This window comes from Elephantulus edwardii, unplaced genomic scaffold (assembly GCF_000299155.1).
Source record: "Elephantulus edwardii isolate Elephantulus edwardi_28Jun2011 unplaced genomic scaffold, EleEdw1.0 scaffold00015, whole genome shotgun sequence".
Taxonomy (NCBI): Eukaryota; Metazoa; Chordata; class Mammalia; order Macroscelidea; family Macroscelididae; genus Elephantulus; species Elephantulus edwardii.
Window position 1 is genome coordinate 17600841 of NW_006399765.1, and position 27887 is coordinate 17628727.

General features: G+C 51.0%; 1 protein-coding gene across 6 annotated transcripts; it reads left to right on the forward strand.

The window, feature by feature from the left end:
• Positions 1-827: 827 nt before the first annotated feature.
• On the forward strand, positions 828-27887 carry GDAP1L1 (ganglioside induced differentiation associated protein 1-like 1). Of its 6 annotated transcripts, XM_006881546.1 has the most exons (7): positions 975-1024; positions 1063-1087; positions 8966-9158; positions 10352-10525; positions 16427-16524; positions 17222-17336; positions 27329-27887. In XM_006881546.1, exons 1-7 carry the CDS (start codon positions 975-977, stop codon positions 27670-27672), a joined length of 999 nt encoding a protein of 332 aa, XP_006881608.1. In that variant the 3' UTR covers positions 27673-27887. The 6 variants fall into 6 exon arrangements, with proteins under 6 accessions (XP_006881607.1, XP_006881609.1, XP_006881610.1 ...); XM_006881545.1 differs by having other exon boundaries at positions 828-1087; positions 27329-27699; XM_006881543.1 differs by having other exon boundaries at positions 908-1087; positions 8966-9162; positions 10332-10525.

Genomic DNA, 27887 nt, shown 5'->3' on the forward strand with positions numbered 1-27887 from the left:
TTGGTATGAGTTGTACTCAACTCGATGGCACCTAACAACAACAGCATGATGTCAAAGGCATTCCAGACTTTTCCTGGGCTCCTTTGCCTGTGCAACAGTTTCCTGGGGTGAGGACATGACCTTGGACCGATGACTTTAGAACTCTAAGCTTCACTTTCCTCAACTGGGAAAAAAAAAATTATCACTGAGCAGGCGAAACAAGATAATGCATGTCAAGTGCTTGGATGGATAAATGCTTGCTTTGCAACCATTAATTATATCAGAAGGTTAAACCCAAGGGCATTAAGATGGAGCCAGGCTGCCAGGGTTCGAATCCCAGCTCCCCTATCTACTAGGTAAGTGACCTTGGACAAGGTCACCTAACTATTCTGTGCCTCAGTTTCCTCCTCTGTAAAATGAGGCTAATAGGATTCTAACAAGAATTGAGTAAAACCAGGTAGTAAAACCTGGGCACACACTAGGTGCTTATTAATTCCGTTAGAGGCCCGACAGGGGGAAAGTTAGGGAATCACAGCCTTAGAGACAAGCTATTTGCAGAGACTGATTTCTGGAAGGAGCGGTTGTGAGGAGGCACGAGGTGCGTCCACAATGGTGGCGGCGGCGTGACTGTCCGGACAGGAGCTGGCCGAGGGGGCATGGCCCACTTTCGGGGCTCCCCGCGCCCATCCGCGGGGCGCAGGAGCCTGCGGGCTTTTCTGGCGCCGCAGGAGCGGGGAGGAGGAGGAGGAGGAGGGAAGGCGCTCCCGGGATCCCCTCGCCCCCCTCCCCCGCGCGCCCAGTGAGTAATGACATTCACGGAGAGGGGGAGGGGGAGGGGCAGGCTCGGCGAGGCCATGTGATGTGATGCTGGGCGAGAGCGAGCCGCCGCCGGAGCCGCCTCCTCTCCTCGCTCCGATCCCCGGCCGCCATGGCGACCCCCAACAACCTGACCCCCACCAACTGCAGCTGGTGGCCCATCTCGGCGCTGGAGAGCGATGGCGCCAAGTCGGCGGAGGCCGCGGACGCGCCCGAGGCGGCCAGCCCCGCCCATTGGCCCAAGGAGAGCCTGGTTCTGTACCACTGGACCCAGTCCTTCAGCTCGCAGAAGGTAGGGCCCTGGGGTGCAGGGACAGCGGAGGCGCCCGGCGGGGCGGCCGAGAGGCTGGAGGGTGGAGTTTGGGGTGTGGGACCCCCCACCCTGGAAGACTGGGACTGGGCAGGGATGTGACAGGTCCTGGCTGGGCCCCGTGGGGTACTGTCCCCAATTCTAGGAGCTTCCATCCCGTCTCCTTCCCCTCCCACCGAGACCTGACCTGTTGGGGGGCTGAGCCAAACAAAGGCGAGAGGAAGGCAGTGGGCGCTGCTGGGAAGCCTGCCTCTTTGGGGGGGCTGCTGCGGAGAGGGAGGAGGAGCGCTTCCTGGGGTTCAGCCTCCAGCCCTGGTAGGAGGCCCTCCCCGAGGGCGCACAGACCACAGTCCCCTTACCCCTTTGCCTCGGTGGGCGTCCTTCTTCTGAATGGGGCTTGGAGGGCCTCTCCCCAGCTTCCCCCACCCCTTATAATGAGCTGGAAATGAAGGGGTTAATCCGCCCCCTCAAATTAGCTCGGTGGGGCCCATCCGATCTGTGTTCCGCTCTTAAAGGCGCAGGGTGGTCTCAGCCCTTGTTCTCCTTCTCAGAAGCAGGGGAAGTGGGGACAGCTGGAGATGCAGTTGGTGCTGAATTCTCGGTTCCCTCTTCCTAGGGCGGGGGCCGAGGGTCTCCTGTGTAAGTGGGGCGCCTCTAGGGGCGCAGCCTCCCACCCAGGACACCTGTCCCGTCTCTGGGGCACGGATTCAGCACCATGGCCAGCGCCCAGCGGAGGGTCTTGGCTGCAGGCTGAGCAGCCTGTCTCGGATGACTCTTAATTCTCTCTGAAAACCCTTTTGTTCCATTCATTCATTTTCCAAATGCAGAAACAGATTCTGTAAAGTGAAAGGGCCTTAGGACTAAAAGGTTTAAGTTTGAGTCTTGGTCCAGACTTAACTGGCTGTGCAATCTTCGTTGATCCTCCGTTTTCCCTAGAAAATGGCAATAATAGTAGTAGTCATTTCTAAGGTCAACCCCTCCCCAGGGCCCTTAAATAGTGTAACTAATATTCTAAACTCACTGCTAGGCTCCACTCCAGACATCCTGATTCAGTAGGACCTAGGTGGGGCCCAACATGCTGCATTTCTAACAAGCTCGGCTGGTCTATGTACCACCCTCCTAGTAACCCTAGTTTATAGATTCTGAAGCCGGACAGTCTCCAGTGAGACAGCCAGCTCCCCACTAATTCACTGTGAAGCATTATGCAGATCTGCCTCTCTGAAGCCTCAATTTTATAACCTGTAAAATGGGGATAATAGACATAAATTTCTCAGAGAGTTCTTATTTTAAGTGTGGAATGAGATGATTGCACAAAAAAAGTGCTGTTGGCAGTGCCTGACTCAGGGTCAAGGCTCTGTTAATAAGTGTTATGATATCAATCAAGGGCTAGGGGTCAGGGTTAACGAAGGTCACACTTAAATGCATCTGTGAATCTTGGACATGCTTGCTGAGCACCTCTGGGTGGGGCAGTGGGTTTAGAGGTGAATCAAGTTGGTTTTAAGACACAAGACCCTCTTCCCATCCAGAACCTCAGGCATCAAGCTGCAGTGGCTGGGACTTGGCAAGGAGCAAGCAGACAGCATTTCCCCCTCATGAGCCCTTTGGGAAGTCTCCTGCTATTTTACCCAGGAAATTTTTCCTGTTCTTACTGGTCTTGGGACAAAAATAACCCCTTAACCAAGGATGGAGCTACTTTGTGACCAAATTCTGAGTAAGCTCTCCTGGGTATCTTACTGCCTCTCTTCTCAGGGACTTCCTCCTGCTCAGGGACTGCAGTACATCCTAGAGGAAAAGACATGTGTCCTGCAGTCAGATGGTTCTGGTTCGAATCTCAGTTTGGCCGTCTGTTGGCTGTGTGACCTTGGACAAGTCACTTCACCTCTCTGAGACTTCGTATCCTCATTTTTTTTTTAAAGTGAGACTTTTACAGCCTACCCTGCAGAATTCCTGGGGGATTTAGAAGATAAGGGTGTGTGTTGGGTGGCTAGCATGTAATGGGAGCTCACAGGGTCTCGTTTGCATGCAAGGATCTGTCACCATCGTGGAGCATCTGAGAAGCCTGTTCTTTAAGGTGCATGCACCATTAATACTGAAATAGCCCTCCTCCAGGAGTGAGAGTAACTCCACAGAAGCTCTGGGGTACTTCCAGACTCAAAGGGCAGCAGGTTAAAATCCCAAACTCAAGCTAGAATGCCCAAGCTCTGATTCCAGATCCATCGCTGAACTGGTAGTCATCCTGGTCATGTCACCGAATCTCGCATGCAGGCATCAGCAGTCCACTCCTGTAAATGGAAAATGAACACAATACCTCATTGACAGGAAAAGTTTAAGTATTGACCTATGTATCCATGAGAATCACCTAAAACAGCACAGGGCACATAGGAAATGCTAGCAGTGGTTCTTAAAGACATGTGGATTTTTTAAGTTAGGTCAAATCTCAACTCTGCTTCTTCCCAGCTATGTAAGAAAATACCTTCTTCTCTTAATGATAACATTAAATAATATGATGTCCAACCATATCGTTAGCATAATGTCTTAATATTACTGATAGTGAACTTTCAGGTACCATCATAAGTGATCAGGAGTTCTGGTGGCTCCCTGATCTGTAGGGAGCTGCACTGCTAACACAAAGGCCGCTCCTCTCTGGCAGTTCAAATCCACCAGCAGCTTCATGGGAGAAAGACAAGCAATCTCATCCCAGGCAATTTACAGCCTTGGAAACCCACTGGAGGGTCAGCTATGAGTCGGTTCTGACTTGATAGCAATGAGGGTTGTTTTCTTTTTGTTTTTTCTTCTTAAGTGATTATTTGGGGCCCCAGTGTTTGAAGGAAGCTCCACATGCATTCGGTAAATGTTAACCTGGGTCCGAGGCTGGTCCTCCACCCAGCCTCTGGGAGGAAGGGGTTAGAAGTAGGGGTGGAGCAAGAAGTGAGCTGGCATGGCCCCTAATTGGTTGTGAGTGATCTCTGATAACTCATGACCTCTCTGGTTCTGATCCCTTCTTGTCCTCTGTTTTCCTCAAACTATATGTTTGACACAACTTGCCTCTTTCCCTTCTCAGGCGAGAGAAACTACGATACCTTCATGGACCCAAGGCCTTTGAGCAAACCCCTGTCCTTACACCAGCCACCTTTTAAAACAAATTTACATCTTGTTGCTGTTTCTCATTTCCTCTTTTGCAAAATCAGCGTAAATACCTGAAAACCTGCCGAATGGGGTTATTGACCCTTCACTTTTCTGAGCCTGAGGTCTTCTTCCAAGGACTGGCAGCTTGAGTCCTAATAACCTGCCTGAAGTATGTGAGACAAAGTTTCACTGTCCTTCACAGAGCACCCTGGCTGCACCCTCTCCAACATTACGTGTATATTTATCTGCTGTCTTGGCAGTCCATGGCATATTTAGTACTCTTCCCAAGTATCACAGCTCAAAGGCATCAGAAGACCCTCAACAGCATGGATTGACACAGTGACTTTTACAGTAGACTCAAGGGTGGCAGATGATGATGGCACAGGATAGGACAGGGTTCTGATCTGTTTGTTGTTCATAGGGTCACTATGAGTTGTGGTTGCCTCAATGATGCTGGAAAACAACAATGGGGCTGTTGTAATGATTAAATGAGTGAGTGCATGTGAAGGTCTTAGATCATTGCCGGGCACATAGAAGGTGCTCTTTAAGTTGTCTTTTATTACTGTGAACATCTGTGAGGACCATCCTTACTCCCTCCAACAAGCCTGATTCAAGATACTCTTACCCCATCCTATCCTGAATGTATTTCAGGATGCAGTCTGGAGACCTCTGGATTTCAGCCCTCTGGGGTATAATGTCTAGTCCCGGGTCCTTCTGGGGACAGGTTTCTCATAGGCCCCTACAGGCATGACAGGAAGGATGCAGAGGGCAGAGGATAACCTTCGCCCCCTCTCTAGCCTTGTCTTTCAAGCTCCCAGGCACTGTGCCAGCCCTGTCAATGTCAGGCTTGAGTGTTCCCACCTATCCCCCAAGAGGAGAACCACAGGTGAGAGATGGTGGAGGCAGTGATGGTGCAAATCTGCCCACCCCTGCTCAGACACCCTCAGTGGCTCCCATAGTCCCCCCAGTAAACACCAGGGCCCTTACAGGGAACCACCTTGGGCCTTACTGCAGAGTTCTAGCTTTGTGTGGGCCGTGGACCCCTCATCAGTTGTCAGAAGCATATAGACCTTCCTCAGAAAAAGATGTTTACATGGGTAAAATCAGTAGGATACCTACATTGGAAAGGACATCAGTTGTACAGCTATGGAAATATTTTTAAACAAATTGGTTATATAATGATGTGTTTCTGTATTAACCCATTATATAACATGATCTAGTGGCAGGCCTGACAATGACTGTGATGTAGGGGTGGTGATGAGTGTATGTGATATTTCGAGGTGACTGCTACAACTCCAAAATGATGACTGCATCTGTGATTTCTGGCAATGACATCGTTACAGGCACTGCTAACACTACCCTGCTTTGTCGCCTACATGTATAGTTGACGAAAACGCTACATGTCAGTTTGAGATGATTGAAAATAAACATGCCATTTCCTCCATCCACATTCAAGGGCTCCCTGAATGTATTTATAGGCCCCTTGGCCTAGAGGGCCTTGACCGAAAGGTCCTGTACGTGATCCCATCTGTCCTTTTCTCCTCCTCATCGCCCTCCAGCCCCCTCTGCTACAGACACAGTGCCCTCTTTGCTGACTTTCAGGTGGGTCAGACATGTCCTGCACAAGAGGCTTTGCACAAACGCTTCCTCTGCTAGGAGCACCCTTCCCTGGACACCTCAGTGGAAAACTCCCCATCCATTCATGCCTTTATTCAAATGGCACCTTCTCAGAGCAGCCTACCTCAGCAGATCATCCGGTTCAGAACTGCCACCTGTCTCCCCGACCTCCTGGACTTCCTTGCCTCTGCTGTATTCTTTTTTTTAAAAAATTTGTTTTTTTATTTTATTATTTGTGTGTGTGTGTACCGTCAAATCAGATCTGACTGGTACAGGAGGAGATTGTCCCTCCTTCCCCGGCAGAGCATCTGGTGGATTCGAACCGTGCGCCTCTGGGATTGTAGTTGCAGCTTCTTGCCACTAGGCCACCAGAGCTCCCCTACCTCTGCTGTATTCTTTTTCCCAACGTCCTCTCCTCAGTTTAGCATGCCACATACTTATCAGCTACTGTCATCTCGCTAGGGCATCATCTTCCTTTAACTTGTTCACTGCTGAGACCCCAGAACTTAGAACAAAGCCTGGCACAGCGTGGGACTCAAAGAAGTGCTGCCAAGTGCTGTATGTGTAAACCATAATGATGTAGATTTTAGAAAAAGTTAGTGAGATGAAAAATCAGAGGCTCAGAGAGACTAGATGCTTGTTACAAAAACCGCAGAGAAACTAAATGCAGGGAGTGGGAAACAGGAACTCCAAGTCAGCCCTTCAGAGCTGCTTCATAAGGACCTGGACAGAGACAGGCCAGGGCCACCCAGGAACATGAAGTACCAGTCGGGGAGTTTCAGGCACCCATGAGGTGGACCGCCTGGCCACACCAAGTAGCCACCGTCTAAGTTCATTCCAGCTTCCAGGTGGCAGAGATGGCAGATGGCCGTGGTGGCGTCATGCCCTTCCCCAGGGCCTGGCTTCCTCCCCATGCCCTCTCCCCCTGTGGGGTGACACATGGCCTTGGCCTGCCGCTGAGCTAAAGGAGAGCGTCTCCTTGGCTGTCAGCAGTGGGCTGACCCCAAGACAGCTTCCAAGCAGGACCGTCTGTGTCTAAGAATAGTCCCTCTCCTGGGAACACCCCTTGCTGGAGTCCGAGGACAGGACCTAGAAGTGGTCACTGGGACAGGTGTCCTGCCAAGTCACAGGCCTGGTTTGGCTTTTTTTAAAATCCTGCCATTCAGCAGTCTCAGCCTGGTCCCGCAGGCTGGATGGCCGGATGGGACCTGAATACTGCTGTCTGAGGATTCAGGGACAAGAGACAGGAAAGGGACCCAAAGGGAGTGGCTTACTTTAGCGGGAGCTTTGTAACTCCAGCTGAGACTTCTCTGGGGATTCTAGGCACAGGCAGCCCCATACTTAAATACACACATTCACACGTGCATGTACACACATTTCAGGAATACACACATGCACACGGCACTTGAGCGTTCACATTCACCCCTGCACTCACCCGTGCACACTCACATCCATGCACCGCACACGTTCACGCAGACAAGCATGCACACCTCATTCCCCTGGTCACCACTGGCACGTGTGTGCCCCCATTCACAACACACCCTTGCACACTCACACACCCAGCGAGGCTCAGGTGGGTGCCACCCCTCAGCTGCTCGCACTCAGCAACAATTCCTTGTCTCCCAAACAGAATCAGGGAGCCCCTCCCATTTCCCCTCTCTCCCTCCCCCCTCCCACCCCGCGCCGCCCTGAGAAAGTCTCAGCTGTCCCCTGCATCGGAGTGGAGAACACAGTATCAGCTCACGGCTATGCCACGGGCACTGTGAACCTGGAATGTAGCCCCTCGTTATAGGTTAACAGGAAAGTAGGGGTCCAGAAAGAGGCAGCAATGGCTCCCAGACCTCGCAGCATTGCTGTGACAGAGCCTGGGCGAGGACCCAGGTCCCCACCTTCCAGCCTGGGAACTCTGCCTGCAGGCCCTGCTTGTGGCTGATGGAGCAGATAAATATGAATGAGTCCTGGGAGCACGGGAGTTAGATGCTTCTCACAGTTCACCAAATGGAAAGAGATGCTCTCGTTTGCTGTGAGGGTGTGACTGGAGGGGCACTGGGGCACTCTGACCTCTTCCAGCTTCTTAAGGGACGGAGACAGAACCAACAGCCCAAGGCTGATTCCCATGAGGAGGAGGTCACACATACTTCCTCTCCCAACCTTCATATCCACTCCGACACCAGCCTTCCCTACTGAGCCTCACGCCACAGGGAGGGGGACAGTTCAACCTGGTGTTCTCAACCCAGTGTTCCTGCTTGGATCTCTGGGCCAAAAGGACACCTCAACCTCAGGGCCTCCCATTAGCTCCTGTCCATCCAGAGGGACCATCTCCATACACACTCAGGCTAGAGCAGGGCCAGGACTCCTGAAAACAGAGGCGGCCTTCACAGCAAACAGTATGGGTCTGGGAGTTCCAGTCCTGGCTGTGCAGCTAAATTGCTGTGTGACTTTGGGTCAGTTACTTGCTCTCTCTGGGCATTAGTTTTGTCATGAAGAAAAATAGGGAGAGATACTTATTTCCTGCTCTGGGCGAAGGGGAGCATTCAACCAGACAATCAGATGAGAAAAGTGCTTTGTGGCAATAAGAAATTGATGGATGTTGGTATATTTTTTTTTAAAACTCACTTTTTCTCAAATAATTTGAGAGATCTGCTATTGGTGATTATGATGATGATGATGATGATGATGATGGTGTTGATAAAAATGTCAGAACTGCACCTGGAAGTGAGGCCGAGGGTCCAGTCCCGATTGTAGTCATCATGATAATAAGGGGGACAATAGTAATCCTCCGTTTGGCAGGAAGCTGAGGCTCAGAGAAATTAAGGAGTTTGCCCAGACGCACCCGGCAGAGCAAGAAAGTCAGACCCAGCTGGTGTCCAAGTGTCAACCCAGACCCTGATGCACCAGGCCATGCTGCCTCCCGCCCAGATCAGGCCCGAGTCCTCCCACCTCCAGGCACGAGCCCCTGAGGGACGCCCCCTCCCCAGGTGCCCAAGAGTGGGCTGAAAGCAAGTGTCCCTCCTGTGTGTGACCTCTGACCTCCCTCCCCACACGCCCCCGCCCTGTCCGGGCAGAGTGTCCCCTGTGTCCGCCCGCCTTCCCCCGCTCTGACCCTGGCGCCTGCAGGTGCGGCTGGTGATCGCGGAGAAGGGCCTGGCCTGTGAGGAGCGGGACGTGAGCCTGCCGCAGAGCGAGCACAAGGAGCCCTGGTTCATGCGGCTCAACCTGGGCGAGGAGGTGCCCGTCATCATCCACCGCGACAACATCATCAGCGACTACGACCAGATCATCGACTATGTGGAGCGGACCTTCACGGGAGGTACGTCCGCCCGACCCTGGGCTCGGGCAGCGCGGGGACTGACAGGGCCCAGACAGGGTCCCAGAGTCCCAGGGAACCTGTTGACATGGGCTCAGGCTCCCCTAGAAGAAACTAGGGGCTACACGCAGGGCTCAGCACCCCTGAGGACAGCAGAGCTGTAGGCATGGCCCCAGACTTAACACAGATGCTCAGGGGCTCCACCAAAACCCTCCTGGGAACTCCAGAGCAAGGGTGGCAGATACCCCTCTAGGAGCACTTAGACTCCTCGGAACCCTTCAAGCATAAGTGGGACCCAGACATCGTGCTGTATCTCTGCAGGCAGGGCCCAGACCTCCCCGGAACCCACCCAGGACGAGACATCAGCCCGCACACCCCTGAATCCTACTGGAATGAGCAAGAGTCAAGTTCCCCAGAATGCACATGTGTGGGCAGGCCCAGACACCAGAATCCCATTGATCGAATAAGTCCCAGGTTCCCCAGAACCCTCTAGACACAGACAGGGCCCAGACCCTCTGGAAGCAAGCAGACCTGAATGAACAGGACTTAGAACCCCACAAACATGAACAGAGTCCCGATGCCCCAGAAAGTCTCAGGCATGGGAAGGCCCTCCTGAACCCAGGGTTCCTGGCCCCCAAGTGCTCTGTGGATGCAGAAGAACCCCGAGTCTAGAAACCAAAAGCTTTGCCAATTCCTACAGCACATCAGCGCCAGCCCTGGGCCTGCCTCGGTGTTCAGGCCCCCCAATGTCCTCCCTGGGTCCTCCTCTGGCCCTCCTTAACTCTTGCTGAGCCCCAGACACTGGACACGCTATGCCCCAGGCTGCCTGGTGCTCCCCGGGAGCTTGCTGCCCACACACAGGCTGCAGACAGTAGCACTTAGAGAAGAACTAGTTACCAAGCAGAGTTCACCTTAAAACACTCAGACTTCCAGATTCTCTAAGTCAGAAAGCCCTGAGTCTTCATATCCAGCTGGAAGCAAAGCTGAGGGGAGCTACCCCATAGAGGGACAGCTGGACAGAGCTTGAGAGGGCCCCTATCAGTCAGCGGGGTGGAGACTTCCCCTTCAGAGGCCTGGAAACACTACAGGGCCCCTGTCACTGGAGAAGGGGTGAGGAGACCAGCTGGCCTGTCTGCATGGGGCAGGGTGAAGGGGCACACATTTGCCCTGGCCTAGCCTCTGGCGGTGCCCTGCAGAACACGTGGTGGCCCTGATGCCCGAGGTGGGCAGCCCGCAGCATGCCCGGGTGCTGCAGTACCGCGAGCTGCTGGACGCACTGCCCATGGATGCCTACACGCACGGCTGCATCCTGCACCCTGAGCTCACCACCGACTCCATGATCCCCAAGTACGCCACGGCCGAGATCCGCAGTGAGTGCTGGGGGGTGGGACAGGCAGGCGTGGTAGACATCATCGATGCCCCCTGTTCTCCTTCAGCTGGAGGCTTCCCTCCTCCTCCTTCCCCTGGAGTGTCTGCTTCTCTCTTTCATCTCTGTATCCCACCTCTTCCTTTGTCCCCCTTCTCTCCCTGTTTTATTGTGTCTGTCCCTTTCTGTCCCTCCATTTCTCTTTTCCTCTCTGTCTCTGTTACTGTCCTTTCATCTCATTCAGTCTATTTTCTTTTTTTTAAATTTTATTTTATTATTATTTTGTGTGTCTGTGTATTGTCAAATCAGATCTGACTGGTACAGGAGTAGATTGTCCCTCCTTTCCCAGCAGAGCATCTGGTGGATTCGAACCATGCACCTCTGGGATTGCAGTGCAGCTTCTTGCCACTAGGCCACCAGAGCTCCCCTTATTCAGTCTATTTCTGACTGAACAAGTCTCTGTCTCTGGGAGTGTCTCACCCCATCCCCAATGGCTAGCCAGCCTTGCAGCTCTGGGGCTGTATTATCCATGGGGTAGTTGGGGTACCAAGTCTAGGCTGGAGGAGGGGCTCCCCAAGAGGGCTGCCCAGATGTGGCAAGGCCCCGAGTGGGCTCTCAGATTTTTGCCTCAAGAGTCACCCATTGGCTGCCTTAGCAGCTAGCCTGGTGCTGATCAAAACCAGACAACCCAACCTTGGTCCAGGCTGGGTACAGATACCGTGGGATTCTTCAGTCAATCTGTCAAGATGCCCAGTAAATAATAGATGCTCTGTAAATGTTCACTTCCTGTCTCCCAAAGGAATGAAACTGATGTCCAAAGATTGGGGGCAGGAACTCAGCCCTGTCCCTTTAGCGTCCTCTTGAACATACATGGCTCAGAGTGTGTGTATACTGTCCTGTCTTTATTCAGTCAATATTTGTGAGGTTTCCATGACCCAGATCCTGGGCATGTGACTGGGGTCAGATGGTGACAGACCTAGCCTCTGTCAGGTCTATGGGCGCAGACAGACAAGTAACCAGGCAGTTACAGCGTGGGGCTGGGTAGGTGGGACCTTTCAGGAGGGCGTTCTGGCATATTGCTGCTTGGAGACAATCCTGCAGTTATTTCTGGACATGTGCATCAGGGTGTGTGTGTGAGGATAGTCACTGTGACTTAGGTTGTAATAGCAAGCTGTTGAAAGTATCTAGCTGTCCATCAGCTGGGGAATGGATAGAGATTGCGGTATGTCCATACAATAGAAAACCGTGTAGCTTTAAAAATTCCAAAAGTTCCAAAAATTCCAAATTCCACATGGAATGTCCTGTAAGATATATTGTTGTTTACTTTCCAGTCAGAACTGACTCAGCTGATTCTTTAGTGGGTTTGCAGAGGCAATAAATTGCATGCGAGGAGATTACCTTTCTCCTGCAGAGCAGCTGATGGATTCAAACTGCCTATTTTTCGGCTGGTTGTGCAGTTCCTAACCACTAAGCAGTTAAGCAGCGTTCCTTCGAAGATACATTGTTGTTGTGTACTGCTGAGTCAGAACTGATCCTCCACTGGGTTTTCAGAGGCAGTTAATTGCACAGGAGGAGATTGGCCATCTTTCTCCCATGGAGCAACTGGGGATTAAACCACATGTCTTTGGGTTGGCAGCACAAATGAGTAGAAAAATATGAAAGGGGGAAAATCCATCTACTGTGCCATCATTAATACACTTAAAAGGGAACTAAGTGGCTACATAGAGGCTTATAAATGCCAGGGGATATTTCTGGAAGGATGTAGCAGGAGCTGACAAGAGGGTTTGTCTTTGGGGAACAGAGTTACAGTGCAGCAGGCTAAGAGGAGAGGGGCTTACTTTTCACTCCGCATTCTTTAATATTGTTTGAACTTTTCTTTATAAGTGCGCTTGGTTGAAATGAGAGTAAGTGAAAATGTCCATCTCCTACCCATCAGTGTGACCGAAGAGGCCCATCCTGTTGTCTCGGGATTGCAAGAGGCTCCCTAAATGCAGCCACATCCGTGGACGTGGTGGTTGTTATGTACTATAGAGTTGGAACTTACTCATAGTTGGCCCTCCAGTAAGTTTTTCAGAGGCAGTTAATTACACTGGAGAAGATTGCCCATCTTTCTCCCACGGAGATCTTGTGGATTTGAACTCCATGCCTTTAGGTTGGCAGTACAGCTCCTAACCACTATGCCACCGAGCTCCCTAGCCATTGATGAATGGAAGCTGAAAGGGGAAGGATGGGAAAGTTGTTTCGGGGGTGGGAGAGGGGAATGGGGTTTGGGGAACTAAAGGCAGCTCAGTGTGACTCAGGTAGTGGGGAGACGAGTCTGAGGAATTGATTTTATCCAAAGACGAAGGGAGAAGCCGTGATGGGAAGTAGCATAATTAGATTTGCATTTTCTAAGGATCTCTTTTCGAAACCAGAGAAGAACAAATGGGGCAGCTGGGAGGCCCTGGCTGTGGTCCAGGTGAGTGGTGGTGGTGGACTGGACCAGGGGGAGGCGGCCCGTAAGTTATTCTGGATGCTAGGGGTACTGCTCCCCACTTCTCCATCCTGACCTGAGCTGCTCACGTACCTTTAAGGTTGGAGAGCCCAGAAGGGCCTGAGCAGGGCGGGGCAGGCTCGCGGAGAGCAGAAAGAGCAAAAGTCAGCCTGAAATGACCCCCTAATCAGTCCAAAGCCTTGCCTTGGCCTACCCTGCCCTCCTGGAGTCTGCACCCAGCCACCTGTGACTGATGAGCAAGAAAATGCTACACTTGACCTTCACATTCATAAAATATCAATGAGGCTTATTATAACCCTAAAGGAGAAAGAGCTGAGAGTGTACTTCCTGGGAGCTGTGTCATGGCAGGAGATAGGATGATGGATGAGGGAACTCTAGAGAGCTGAGCAACGGTGGTCTTTTCATTCAGTCATTCACTTAACACTCACTGAGTCCCTGTTCTGTATCAGTCTTGAACTTCAAGGGTCTCATGCTTCTAAGAGCTCAGATTCTAGTGGCAGAGACGTAGATCCAGAGGTCGGTCCATTAGCATCGTCATCTCCACGTACAGTGGTGTAGGTTGTGCACTCCACAAGTCCAGGAGCCACTATTCAGACAGACCGCTGTATGACTGCAGTGATACAAAGACAGCTCAGATTTAGTGCATCTGCATTCCTCAGTGAAAGTCTATACAGGGTATGCTGTTGTGTGCCACTGAGTCGGTACCAACTCGTAGCTGAACCTCTAGCAAGTCTTCGAGGTGTAAATCGCATCTTTCTCCTGAGGAGCAGCAGGTAGATTTGAACTGGGTGTCTGGGGGTTGGCAGTGCAACTCCTTACCCCTGGGCCACCAGAGTCCCTGTAAAGTGGAACACAAAGACAGAGTGATCAAGAAGGGCTGCATGGAGTTGATCGTGAGCTGAGTCTGGAGAGATGTCTCCAAGATTAGAGAAGGAAGTCCCAGGGAGCAGGAGTAGTGGAAGCAGAGCTTGGAGGTTTGGGGTCAATGTGGCACTTTCAGAGAACGGCAAGCACTTGGAGAGGCTGTAATATACCATCTGAGGACAGGGACCGTTGGGGAAACTCAGTGAAAGAGAAAATAGGTGAGTGGGCGAGGAGCTGTGGGTTTGTTTTATTTTATTTTTTTTTAAAAAAGGACAAGCTGAGGTGCTTAGATATTCCCCAAGGGCAGTGAGTGTGGGGCCAGGAAGTGGTAGAGCCAAGCACGTGTTTGAAGACGCTGCCTCTGACAGAAGTGTGAAGGGGCTGGGAGGGGAGCATGCACGGGGCAGCGAGGGCATGAGACGCACCCAGGGCAGAGATGAAAAGACAGCAGAACTCAAGGCTGAGCCTGGGAGCCAGAACGGGAAAGAGCATGAGAAATACTGCGCAGGCGACCCCTTGTGGACAGGTACCTGTTCCATCGGGTTTTCAAGGCTCTGACCTTACAGCAGTGATTGCCATCCCTGCCTTCTGAGTCACTTCTGGACAGGTTTGAACTGCCAAACTTTTAAATGGTAGTTGACCTCTTAACTGTTTGTGTTAGCTACAGACTCCCATGAGGAGCATTAAGGAGGAGACATCAAGAGGACCTAGGATTGATTTGATTTAGGGAAAGGGGACTCTGAAGGCCCTGACTTGGCTCAAGGTGAGATATGCGGGGCTATAACTTAGGGAGAACATAGGTGATGGAGGAGAGAAGATGAAGAGGTCAGTTGGTCAGTTGGATCAGAAAGAGTTTGAGGAAGTGGGGAGGGGGTGTCCTGTACCCCAAGGACAGAGCAGAACAGAAGTGGGGACTCACCATAGATTTGACCACAGTAAGTCCTCAACTTACTGGTCAAGAGTCTCAGAGAAACATTGTCCGACTCAACAAAAGACTGCAGAATCTTATTCCTCTCTATAACTCCCCGTCCTCGTAAAGGCCACAGCTTACAGGAGACTTTCAGAGTTATAGGACGACTCCGTTCTCCTTTTCTAGTAGTTTTCCAGGGCTGCTCTCATGGAGTATCACAAGCTGAGTGACTTGTAAGAAAATAAATAGCCTCTTCATTTTGACCGTTAAGAGACTGAAGTAAAAGTATCCGCTTTTAGGAAGAATCCGACCCATGGCTCTGAGCTGTGGAGATGCCAGCAGTCCTTGACCTCCTTGCTGGTCACTCTCATCTCTGCCTCTGGCTTCACATAGTCCCCTCTGTCCCCTTCTGTGCCTTTCCTCTTCTTTCATAAGGATGTCACTTATTATATTAGGACCCCCTACTCCAGTGTAACCCCTTGTTTACTTAACTGATGACATTTTCAGAGACCTTTTAAAACAGTATCACGTTCACAGGTCCTGGGGACAGGACTTCACCACATCCTTGCCAGGGAGACAAAATTTGATCTATACCATCCATTAAAAAGAATTCTCAAGGCCACTCACTCCGACTCGCTCACTGCCATCTAGTCAGAGCTGGATTTTCTGAGGCTGTAAATTGAGTCAAGGGAGATTGTCCATCTTTCTCCCTTAGAGGAGCTGATGGATTTGAACCTCCGGCCTTTAGATCGGCACCACAACTCGTTACAGTTAGACCACCGAGACTCCCTGGATTCTCGAGATGCTGCTTTGATTTCTATCGGGTTTTTTTTAATTATTTTTGTGTGAGTGTACCGTCAAAACAGATCTGACTGGTACAGGAGGAGATTGTCCCTCCTTCCCCGGCAGAGCATCTGGTGGATTCGAACCATGCGACTCTGGGATTGTAGTTGCAGGTCCTTGCCACTAGGCCACCAGAGCTCCCCTGATTTCTATCACGAACCCATTTTCTATGGCCCTGGCCTTTTTGGCATCGGTGAAGGGTCAGTTTAACCAGGAAATGTGGACCACCTAGACCTTAACTCTTCAGAGAAGTAGCCTCACCAAAAGCAGATGTTTCAAGACGCCAAAGATAGCTTATGCTTTGTCTTATACTAAACAAGATCATCTTTGTGCGGTTCAGTGGGTAAGCACAGCACTGAGAGCCAGACGGACCCAGGTTCACAACCTGCTTGTCCTTTACTAGCTTGGTCTCTGTGAGTCTATCTCAGCACTGTTCATTTTTGGTGAGCTTCTACTCAACATCAAGGGCAGATTCTCCTCCTTGGTAAGAGTCCTTGACTCTTCCTGCATTCTGGCTCCCACAGCATTCTGCCTGTTCTTCTGTTACAACACCAGTCACGCTGTGTCAGAGCGATTTCCTCACGTATCTGTCTCTCCCACTAGCCTGAGTCTAGGGCAGGATAGAGTTTCACCCGTGCCTATGTCCACAGCCTGTAATTCACTTGAAAAGCATCGGCTGTTGATGCTCTTGTTTCCTGAGTGGTGTGTGGCTGGAACCGCCGCCAGGATGCGTGGGGAAGGGGTGGAGCAGCCCTGGTTATCACAAGGACAGGCTCTTTGCTTTTGCTCCCCAGGACATTTGGCGAATGCCACCACGGACCTCATGAAATTAGACCATGAAGAGGAGCCCCAGCTCTCCGAGCCCTACCTTTCCAAACAGAAGAAGCTCATGGTAAGTGCCTCCAGGTCTTCTGATGCCGCCAGTTCCACCATCGTTTACATGGAAAGTGACAGCTGGGAACAGTAGAATCTACGTCAAGGACCAGTCGACTACAGGAAATGGGAAAGGCACTGGCTTGCTGTCATTATATTATCTCTTCTGTGATTTATTGGTGCAGTGTCATTAGGCAGCTTAATGTCACCCGTTTCTTCAGTTTCCTCCTGTCTTGGGCTGGCACCCTAAAAACAGTGTGAACAGAGGTAGTTGGCATTTAAGGGAGGGCTCTGAGGAGAGCCCTGAAAAAACCAAAAAGGACTGTATGGAAAAGGAGGGAGCAAGCCTTGCTTATTTCACAGGGGATCTGAGGACATATGCTTCAAAGATTGACCACATAGACTGCTGAACGGCTATTATAACCCGTATCAGTCAGTCATTGTCTACAGATTCCCTGAGAAAGAGAGAGGGAGGGAGGCGAGAATGTCTCGAATACTTCTGGGCAGAGCAGGCCCTCACTGACCAAGAACTGGACCATGGAGAAGATGATAGCTGTATTAACTGTAACAACATACACATCAGCTGTGCACTTGAGGGGATATTTGTGGATTGTATTTGCAGAAGTGGCTTTGAATAAACTGTCACCATCCCCGGGTCACCCCTGGCCCAAGTGAGGCCAGCCATCCCCTCTGTCTTCTCCGTGTCTCACCTGCAGGCCAAGATCCTGGAGCATGACGACGTGAGCTATCTGAAGAAGATCCTCGGGGAGCTGGCCATGGTGCTGGACCAGATTGAGGCCGAGCTGGAGAAGAGGAAGCTTGAGAACGAGGGTGGGTGCTGGTACTGCGGTGGGCGGGTGCAGGAGCCCACGTCCCACCTTGCCCCTGTTCCATCCCAGCCTTTTCTCCTAAAGATCTCAGAAGATGTTTCAGGTGGTTAGAGTTACGGGTCACGGGGTCAGATAGACCTGGCTCCACAGCTGAACTTGGAAGTGAACCAAGTGGAGTGGCCTTGAGTCAGGTACTCAGCCCACTGGGGTTCAGATTTTCCATCTGTAAAATGAAGAATGTTAGAAGTCTGTTCCTCAGGAAGCTCCTGAGAGATTGCATCAAAGAATGCATTCTGGAATTGTTAGATTGGCGTGTTGTTGTTATTGTTGCTGTCAGGTGCCATCGAGTTAACCCCGACTCATAGCAGCCCTGTGTACAATGGATCTGAATCTCGCTCTATCCTGCACCGTCCTTATGATCTCTGGGGGGCCTCGAGCCCCTTAGTTACCGTCACTGTGTCAGTCCACCTTGCTGAGGCTCTTGGCACATAGTAGGTGCTTATCAAGGGTTGGGGACTGCTGCTGTGGGCTTTCATGTGTCAGGAAGGGTGAGGATGGCTCAGGAGAGAACAGGGTTCAGGTCTTTTGTTCACAGGGTCGCTGTGAGTCGTGTTTGACTCGATGGCCCCTAACAGCAACAAAGAAGATATTGCTGCTGATAACAACAGTGGTAACAGCACACTGTGTCGCTTTCCCCACACTAAGCACAGATAAAAGATGCGGGATTTAGACTCTTCCCCTTGGTGAGAGGAGAAGCAAAACCATGTTGCAAAGGAGTGTACACACAGGGATGAGAGAAGTGTGAGGCCATGTGTTCTACGTGGGAGTGAAGCGAATGCAGGTTGTTGTGTCAAAGTCAAAGTTGATGTGACCTATGACCATATAACAAATGGCCCCTGACCAGAGAGCATATATCAGATTACAGAAGGCATATTTCAGATTACTCATTTTCTATAGATAAGGGATACTGGAGCAACTTAGCTGGGTGGTTCTAGGTAAGAATCCCCCTTGAGGTTGTAGTCAAGCCATCGTTGGGGGTTGCAGTCATTTAACCAGGGCTTTGAATTCATTTGAAACAATTCTGGCATGACAGAGGGAAACAAGGACAGTGTACGTGTTACGTATAGTAACCGAATCTCCTGCAGTGGATTTTTACCTGAATAGGAGACAGGCAGCGATGGCCCTCAAAGACGGTGGCCAGTTCACATTCAAAGTGGTGGCGTGGACCATCACTGAATGATCCCCACAAAATCTGACGCACAGGGCATCTGGCTGCCGTGGATCTGACCCACTGCCCTTGCTCCTGTCTGCCATGACGGAACCCTTTAGAACCCGCTCAAAGCCCTGACGGCCTCCTAGCATTGAAAGATCTTCTTCATTCAGAGGCTGCGAACCAGACCCCTCCGTTCCTCACTGGCTGTGGGCAGGAGGCCTCAGCTCCTTGGTGCAAGGAGGGCTGCTTGAATGTTGACAGCATGGCAACTGGCTTCCCAAAAAGAGAGAAGAGGCTGAATCTACAATCCCTCTTCTGACCTACTAATAGAAATTGTTCTCTGTCATTTATATTCATTAAAAGTGAGTAGCGAAATAACAGCCCACATCCAAGGGGAGGAGAATTGGAATTCACCAGGGGGAGGAATGCCAAATACTTGGTGGGTGTATTTGAAAACTACCACACCTGGCCTGAGGTTCACCCTCTTTGAGAGAGGGAGCTGGGGAAGCAGACTGAGCAAGAGGGGCGGAGGAGGAACTTGATGTCATAGGAACAGGGAGCATCGTTCTAAGGCATGAAAACAGTGGCAAATGCTGCCGGAAGACAGAGTAAACCAAGGATGGGGGAAACGTCCCTGGGTTTTGTGCCTTGCCCAAGTGATTTCACTGGACTATGGGGCAAAAGCCAGGCTGGAATTGGCTGAAGACTGCATGAGCGGTAGAGAATGAAGATGGCAAGTGTAGACAGCCTTCAGACAAGTCCAGGTGCAGAAAGGAACAGAGAAGTGAGATGTGAGGTGAAGGGGAAAGAAAGGGCTATTTAAGATGGGCAATCAGGCGTGTGTTTTCATGCCAATAGAAATGGCCAGGTGGAGAGAGGACCTTGAATGAGGCAGCACTTTGCAACGTCCCTGAGAAGACAGGAGGGAATGTTCGGCTGGGTCCCTGTCGGAAATAGCACAGAAACTGGGAAAATTGCCATTGTGGTTCCAATTCAGTGACCCCATGTGACAGAGTGGTCTGGCCCTTGGGTCTTTCATTGCCATGATCTTTAGGGAAGCAGATCTTTCCCCTGTGATGCTTGTGGATTTGAATCTTTTGGTTAGCAGTTTATATGAGCTGCTTTCTTGCACCACCAAGACTCCTTGAATTAAAGAAGGTTTAATAAAGAGATTAAGATAGTTAGATACTGAACATCCCATGGATGGCCGAGAAAACAAATAGATATGTCTTGGAGAGGGTGCAGCCGGTGTGTTCTTTGGAGTCAAGAACGATGAGGCTTCGCCTCACATACTTTGGACATATTGCTAGGAGGGGCTATTCCTTGGAAAGGGACGTGATGTTGGGAAGGGTGGCGGGTCAGCAAAGGAGAGGAAAACCCTCCACCGAATGGATTGACACGGTGACTGCTGCAATGGGCTCTTGTGTGTCAGGAAGTGTGAGGACGGCGCAGGACAGGAGTAGGTTCACATCTTTTGTTCATGGGATCACTATGAGTCGTACTCGATGGCACTTAACAAAAAGAATAACAACAACAACAACAATGAAAGGGTTGTTTAGAAATGAGTAGCCGAGCTGCAGGGCCACTTCAAGCAAAGAGCCGTGGCCAGGCCTGAACCGAGAGAGCTGGGAGCATCTTTGGAACCTTGACGGAATGTCTGGAGTAGGTGCTGACAGCAGCTGTGACTCTCAGTGTAAGGACACTTGGTGACCCCCAGGGAGGGAGAATGCTCTCATCTCACCCTCACCCTGCTTCCTGTCTCCTGCTGCTGTTCCCTCTGGCTGAGCCCTGCTGGAGGCTGGAAGGGGTGGGGATTCTGTTGGTGTCACCATCAGGGCAGCCTCCCAGGGCACAGAGCTGCCTGGCAGAGGGAGGAGGGCGGATTTGGAGAGGTAACCTGAGGACATGCACAGAGGATGGTATAGAGTGCACAGTGGACTGGCCTTGAGAGGAGGACCGTGCCCTTCATGGCGTGGGATGGAGCAGAAAACGAGTGCATGGGCACGTAGGGTCCATGATGGGAATCGGGAGCTTCCGTGACTGAATACTTCTGTGTCCTGAATGAAGCAGGAGGCAAGGTCAGCGGACAGAGGCTGAGGGGAAGGGCTGTGAGAGCATGAGGGTAGAGAATGGAGAGACATGAAACCATCTCCGCCAGGAAGTGGGACAGAGAGCCTGCTCAAGAGAGCAAAGGACCTCAGGCCGAGCTGAGGGCCCTCCTGGGCTTTGTGGTCAGGGAGGCAAAGCATCAGTGCTCGGCTGCATTGTGAGCTTGTCGCCGGCTGGCCCAGCGGCAGTGCAGGGTGGAGCTAGTCCATGGCCAGGGCTTGTGAAGGGAGTGCAGGGGAGGGGACACGCCAGAGGGGCCAGGCCCGCTGAGGACACACAGGATAGCCACATATGCCCACACAGCCATGAGCGTGGTTCTGTCTTCACCTACAAACACAAGCATGTAATTGGCTGCAGGTCCCTGCTGTGATCCGTAGCACTGTCAATGGCTTTCCTGGTGACTCCCTGCTTTTACACGCCTTCCCCACCCTGCCACCTTTCCCTAATTGTCCTGGATCCTTCTGACTCTGTAAGTGAGCCGGCTGGCCCTGCGCCTGCAGCCTGCCCCTGCAGTGCTCCTGCACAGAACCTGATGTTCCTCCCATGGGCCTGAGTGGGGAGGGGGTGGGAGTGGCGGTCTTTAAGAATCTTCATTGCTCCTTCTTCCCTAACCGCTCAGCCTTGAATCTCATTATGTCTCCAACCACCTGCTCCCTAGGATGGTCCCTTGGGCAGCTCCTTGTCACCCGGCCAGTACCACTCCTGTTAGAATTCTTGGCAGTTATTCAGGTAGATGAACCTTCAGATACTCGACCCCTTGTGCCTCCTCTCTCATTGATTTTCCCTCCGCCCTGTCCCAGCTGCACCTCCTGTAATCTACCCAAGATGGACATGTTGCCGATAACTGAGAACTTTCCAGAATCTCATCCTCTGATCATCACCTCCTATTCATCCGCTTAATCTCTCTGGAAACAAAAGTCCAACCGTCCTCCTGCCACTTGGGACTGCCACCTTGATCCTCCGTCCTTTCGTAGTGCCTCACCGACACCACGATCTCACTGCCTTCCGTACCCAGCCTCCATTCCCTGACCCATCACGACAAGCACCCCCTTTCCCGACACCTTCTACCCTCACTCTTTTCTTAATTTATCTCACTTGGCAAAACCCCAAACCTGGTTAAACCCAGCTCTCCTGCTCTGTGTTTGCTCCTGTGAAACTCAGTGTAGCTGGACAAACACACCAGGATGCTGGCCAGTCTCACCTTGAACTCATGACAACTAGATGGCTCAGACGGGCCTTGCAGCTGCCGAGGGCTCTTGGTCTCACGCTTCCCTTTATGCCTCCTTCTGTTTAACCCTCCAGTCGCTGCTCCACCTCCTTACACTCAGCTGATCCCTTTTATTCTAATATCGCTGTGAGGCCTTCACAACTCCCCCTCTCATACTAGCCCTTAGTTCCCATACCAATTCCATGTTTTATTCATTCTAAAGGTCTTGCCGGAGTGCTCTCTGGAGACAAGAATAATGAGGCTTCACCTCACATACTTGGGCATGTTGCTAGGAGGGGCTATTCCTTGGAGAGGGACGTAATGCTGGCAGGGCTGGAGGGTTGGCGAAGGAGAGGAAGACCCTCGACCAGATGGATTGATACAGTGCCTGCCATAGTGGGATCTGGCGTATCAGGAAGTGAGGACGGCACAGGATAGACAGGGCTCAGATCTGTTGTCTGTAGGGAGGCTATGAGTCGTACTCGACTGATGGCACCTAAGAACAACAACAACAGTGCAAGACGTCCATGCCCAGAGTATGTGAAACAAAGCTGCATCATTCTTTCCTCCAAAGAGCACTCCGGCTACACCTTCTCCAAGACATATCTGTTTGTTCTTCTGACAGTCCATGTGTCTTACACTACTGGATTTAGAACTTGAGATCTCGATGAAACATATTTCTGTACCAGGTACAGAAAGGAAAACCTGGAGATTGCTAGCAGCCTAGGATGATGGTAGCCTAGAAAATTCTATGGGACAGGTTTTATTTTGGTTTTTTCCCCCCCTTCCTCCCTCTTTCCCCCCCTATGGGACAGTTTTACTTTGTCATATTGTTACTTTGGATGAACTGTCCTTGCACTAGCCAAGACCAGTCCCTCTGCTGGGGCCTGGATCCCACCCACACTCATCCACTCAAGGACATCACATCAGCAATTCCACTCTTTCCTGTAGAATTATTTTCCTCCACTTTGTGGGATCATTAACATCAACATGCTGTTTTCTTCCCCCATCCCAATTAAAAAGCACTCACTCCTGACCTATCTCACAAGATTGGTATCTCCTTCTGTTACTGCAGAACTCCTTGAAACAATGGTCTTTGCTCATCGTCTCCAGTTCTTGTCTGCTCTTTCTCCTTGAACCCCTTCCATTCAGGCTTTCATTACCAACATTCTACTCTAGCTATTTGTGTCAAGATCATTAGTAGCCAAATGCGGTCATCAGGTCTCAGGCTCCGTCTTATGGGACTTCTCAGTGGCAAATCTGTCTTGGAGGCACTGCAACCAGGGTGCTCCTTATAGACAAGGATGGTGCTAGTCCTGGGGAAAAAAACCTGCTAGGAAAGGCAGAGGGAGAGAGAAAGAGAGGAAGGCCTTTAACAAGATGGATTGGCACCATGACCGCGTCCGTGAACCTGAGCATGGCAGAGAATGTGAGGATGGTGCAGGATAGAGAGCAGCCTGAGTGTGACTGACTCAGCACCACCCAGCAGTGACAGCAATACGTGAACACAGCTGGAACACTCCCTCCTCTCTGAGACACTTTCTCATCTTGGCTTCTGCAATATCACAAGCGCAAAAGCTCAGCTCATTGCCCTTGGGTCAGAACCAACTTCCAGCTGACCCTGCAGCCAGTTTCTGGAGGCTGTAAATCGAATGGAAGGAGCTTGCCAGTCTTTCTGCTGAAGAGCTGCTGGTGGGTTTGAAGTTCCAGAAAGGACACCACACTCTTCTGAGTGGTCTCCTGCAGCACAGGCTGCTGCTTCTCAGTTCCTTTCTCAGTTTCTCTTGTTGTTGTTGTTGTTATGTGCCATCGAGTCGCTTGCGACTCATAATGACCCTATGTACAAGAGCTCTAAATGCTGTTCTATCCTGTGCCAACCTAGCCATCCCAGATGCACTTATTCCCACCGCTCCAGTCACAGAATCGAGCCATCTTACCAAAGGTCTTCCTCTCCTTCGCCGCCCCTCCACTCTGCCAAACATGATGTCCCTCTCCAAAGACCAGTCCCTCCTTGCAGCATGCCTAAAGTATGTCAGACGAAGCTTCAGAATCCTTGACTCCAGGGAACACTCTGGCTTCACCCTCTCCAGGACAAACCTGTTTGTTCCCCTAGCAATCCATGGTATATTCAACACTCCTCTCCAGCACCACAGCTCAAAGGCATCAATTCTCTTTCTGTCAACCCTATTCACTGTCCAACTCTCTGATGCATAGCACATAATTGCAAAGACTATAGCCCGGATCAGGCACACCTTAGTCTCCACCCTGACATCGTTGCTCTTCAGTATTTTTTTTTAATTTTGTGTGCGTGTACCGTCAAATCAGATCTGACTGGTACAGGAGGATATTGCGCCTCCTTCTCCGGCAGAGCGTCTGGTGGATTCAAACCGTGTTCCTCTGGGATTGCAGTGCAGCTTCTTGCCACTAGGCCACCAGAGCTCCCCTCTTCAGTACTCTTGAGAGGTCCCTCACAGCCAACTTTCCCAATGTAATTCATCTCCTGATTTCCTGGCTGCAGTTTCTCTTAGTTGCCCAATATCTAAATATTGAGGTGTTCTACAGTTCGGTCCTTGGTCTCTTGGTCTTCTTATCAAGTTTATCTGCACTCACTCTCTCCTTTCCTGATAATCTGGCTGATAGCATCCAGTCTCATAGCTTTATTTTTTTCCCTCCCATTTTGTCTGTTGAGATTTGAGTGAAAGTTTATAAAGCAAATTGGTTTTTTTATGCAGCCATTCTTACACATTTTGTTTCATAACATTAGTCACAGTATCCACAATGGAGTCATCGCTTCTCCTACTTCTCTCCTGTAATTCTCATTTCCAGTCATCCTTCTCCTAGACCCCTTCCTGCCTTCTGGGCTTTACCTTACACGGTTGATTATTCCAAGGAGTGGGTGTCTCCCTGGTATTAGTGGCCACCTTGTCTGGCTGGCAGTGAGGCTTTGTTGCAAGTTCAAAGGGTGACTGTGGTCTCTGGGGTTCCGCCGGTCCCTGTCAGACCACTACACCTGACCTTTTTATGTTCTTGAGTTTCCCCCCACATCTCCCCACTCTGTCTCCAGGATCTTCAACTGTGGTCCCTTTCAGTGTGGTCAGAGGTGGAAGCCGGGCACCGTCTAGTTCTTCTGATCTCAGGGTCACAGAAGTTGAGGTCCACATGGTCCATTGGTCCTTTGGGTTACTAGTTTCAGTCCTTTGCTTTTCTTCCCTCTTCTCTCTTCCAGGCACAGAGAGACCAATAGTTCCACCCTGGATGACTGTTCACAGGCTTTTAAGAACCCCCAGGCACTACTCACCAAAACAGGATGTAGAATATTGTCTTTGTGACCAGGGGCTTCAAATACCACCCCATGCCGATCACTAGGGGCTCACAGCTCTAACTGCTGACTCGCTATCTCCCCTCAGATGTCTATCAGGCATCTCAAATGTTGCATCTTTAAGAACAAATGACTGGCGTTTCATTTCCTTTAACTGCCACCAACCAATGATCCTCTTCTCAATGGCAGGCATTGCATTTTGTCACGTCTTCACACCCACCTCAAGCTACCAGATAAACCTTTGTAGATGAATGAATGAGAAGATGCAGAGTGGAAAGGAGGCTCGAATTTTGATATCGATTGTTGTCGTTGGATGCCACTAAGTCAATTCCAACTCAGAGTGACCGGCCATGACGAAGCAGAACTGTCCCACAAGGTTTCCTAGGCTATGATATTTTCTGGGAACTGATTGCCAAGTCTTTTCTCCCATAGCCTCTGGGTAGATTCAAACTGATGACCTTTAAGTTAGCAGTCAAGTGTTTAACAGCCATGCAACCAGTGCTTCTTTGGTGGAAGGAGAGCTAAATAGGGCTTTATATTACTAATAGAGTTTCCCAGCTGAAGGGGGCAGCCTGTTCAAACGTGGAGAGGCAAGGTCTGCTACGTGCCAGGTAGTGTTTTAGGTGCAGAGAGACAGGTGTTTTGGACAAAGGGAGCATCAAGTGCAGAGGCCTGGAGGTGGGAAGGCCCTTGGCACATTTGAAGAACAAGGAAGCCAGTGTGCTAGAGAAGAGCGAGGAAGGGGGTGAGAAGAACTCGGGTCCTGAGAGGAAGAGGCCACCTTCTAGGGTGAGGAGGGGCTTCAGCTTTTACTCTCGCCTTGGTGGGGAGTCCTTAGAGGGTTTTGAGCAGAGAGGAGCCACATGACAGGACTTGAATTTTAGCCACACCCTTCTGGCTGCTGTGCTGAGAATGTACTCTGGCAGGTCAAGAGTAGAATGAAGGATTTTGAGGGGTTACTTGACAGAGTGGTTCAGTGCTTTGCTGCTAACCAAGGTCAGGAGTTTGAATCCAGGAGCTGCTCTGCTGCAGAAAGAGGTGGCGGTCTGCTTCTGTAAGGACCGCCTGCATGTAGGAGAACCATTGCACCAGTTCTACTCTGTTCTACAGGATTGCTGTAGGTCAGAATCGGTTCCCTGGTAGCGTGTTTAAGTGAAATGATTTGGAGTCTTGGATGTTGTTGTTGTGTACTGTCGAATTGCAACCGACCCATAGCTGACCCTCTGGCAGGTTTTCAGAGGCAGTTAGTCGCATGGGAGGAAGTTGCCCATCCTTCTCCCGTGGAGCAGCTGGAGGCCTCGAACTATGTGCCTTCAGGATAGCAGTGCAGCTTCCTGCCACTAGGCCACCAGAGCTCCTCTCTGAGTCTTAAATGGTGCAAACTATGAATGTTCTTGGCTGATAAAAGCAAAGTTGGAAATGTGTGTCCACCCAAAGGTGTCTTGTAAGAATGACCCAGTGACCGCCTAAAAACACTGAGAACCCTGCAGACACAGTTCTGAACGGGCACAGCCGAGGTCATCAAGAGTCCGGAGCAAGCGGACAGATTCTGTTCCTGTTGGGTTTGCAGTAATTTGGGTAGAAGGTCATGTGGTTTTTACAAGGACTTTAATAATAGGGGTCATAGATTCTGAATCTGTTCCAAAGATAGAATTTACAGGAATTACAGAGATGGTATGTGGGGTCTGAAAGGAAGAGACGACTTAGAAGTAAACTGAGGCTTTGGCCTTCACTGACTGGAAGGATGGGGAGTGACATTACAGGAATGCGGACGAGAGCAGCAGGGTGGGGTAGGGGTGACAATCGTGAGGTGAGTTTGGCCATGCAAGGTTTGCAATGCATAGTGGAGGGAGAGCCCAGGGGAATCATCAAAAAGAGCAGGTGAATATTGGAGGCTGGGGTTTAAATGCATGTATTTACACTTCAAAAGGCAGTTGATTTAAAGAAAAGAAACACTAATAGAGATCCAACAGGAGATGGTGAAAGCATCTAGGTGGTACAGGCCTGATGCCATTCAGAAGCCCTGTGGCCAGCAGCAGCTGGAGCTGAGGAGGGCAGCGTGGTGGATGCGTGCAGGGGCCGGGATCGGATTTGCAGGGGCCAGGATCAGATCCACTCCGGCATCTCCTCTTCTTCCCACTCTAGGGCAGAAATGCGAGCTGTGGCTCTGCGGCTGTGCCTTCACCCTTGCCGATGTGCTCCTGGGCGCCACCCTGCACCGGCTCAAGTTCCTCGGACTGTCCAAGAAATATTGGGAAGACGGCAGCAGGCCCAACCTGCAGTCCTTCTTTGAGAGGGTCCAGGGACGCTTTGCCTTCCGGAAGGTGCTCGGGGACATCCACACCACGCTGCTGTCTGCCGTCATCCCCAATGCCTTCCGGCTGGTCAAGCGGAAACCCCCGTCTTTCTTCGGGGCGTCCTTCCTCATGGGTTCCCTGGGTGGAATGGGCTACTTTGCCTACTGGTACCTCAAGAAAAAATACATCTAGAGCCAGGCCCGGGGCTTGGCGTGTGACTGTTGGTGTCTCTGTGCTGTGTGATTCCCGACGAGCTCACAGTCCCCTCACTGTGTCCTGAACATGGGGACAGCCGTCACCCACCCCTCGTTCTGTGTAGTTCACTGTCAATGTGAAAACATTCCATAGTTTAGACGTAGATGTTGCCAAAGCTGTGCATTGAGGGTGCGGCTCTACTAAAAACTAGA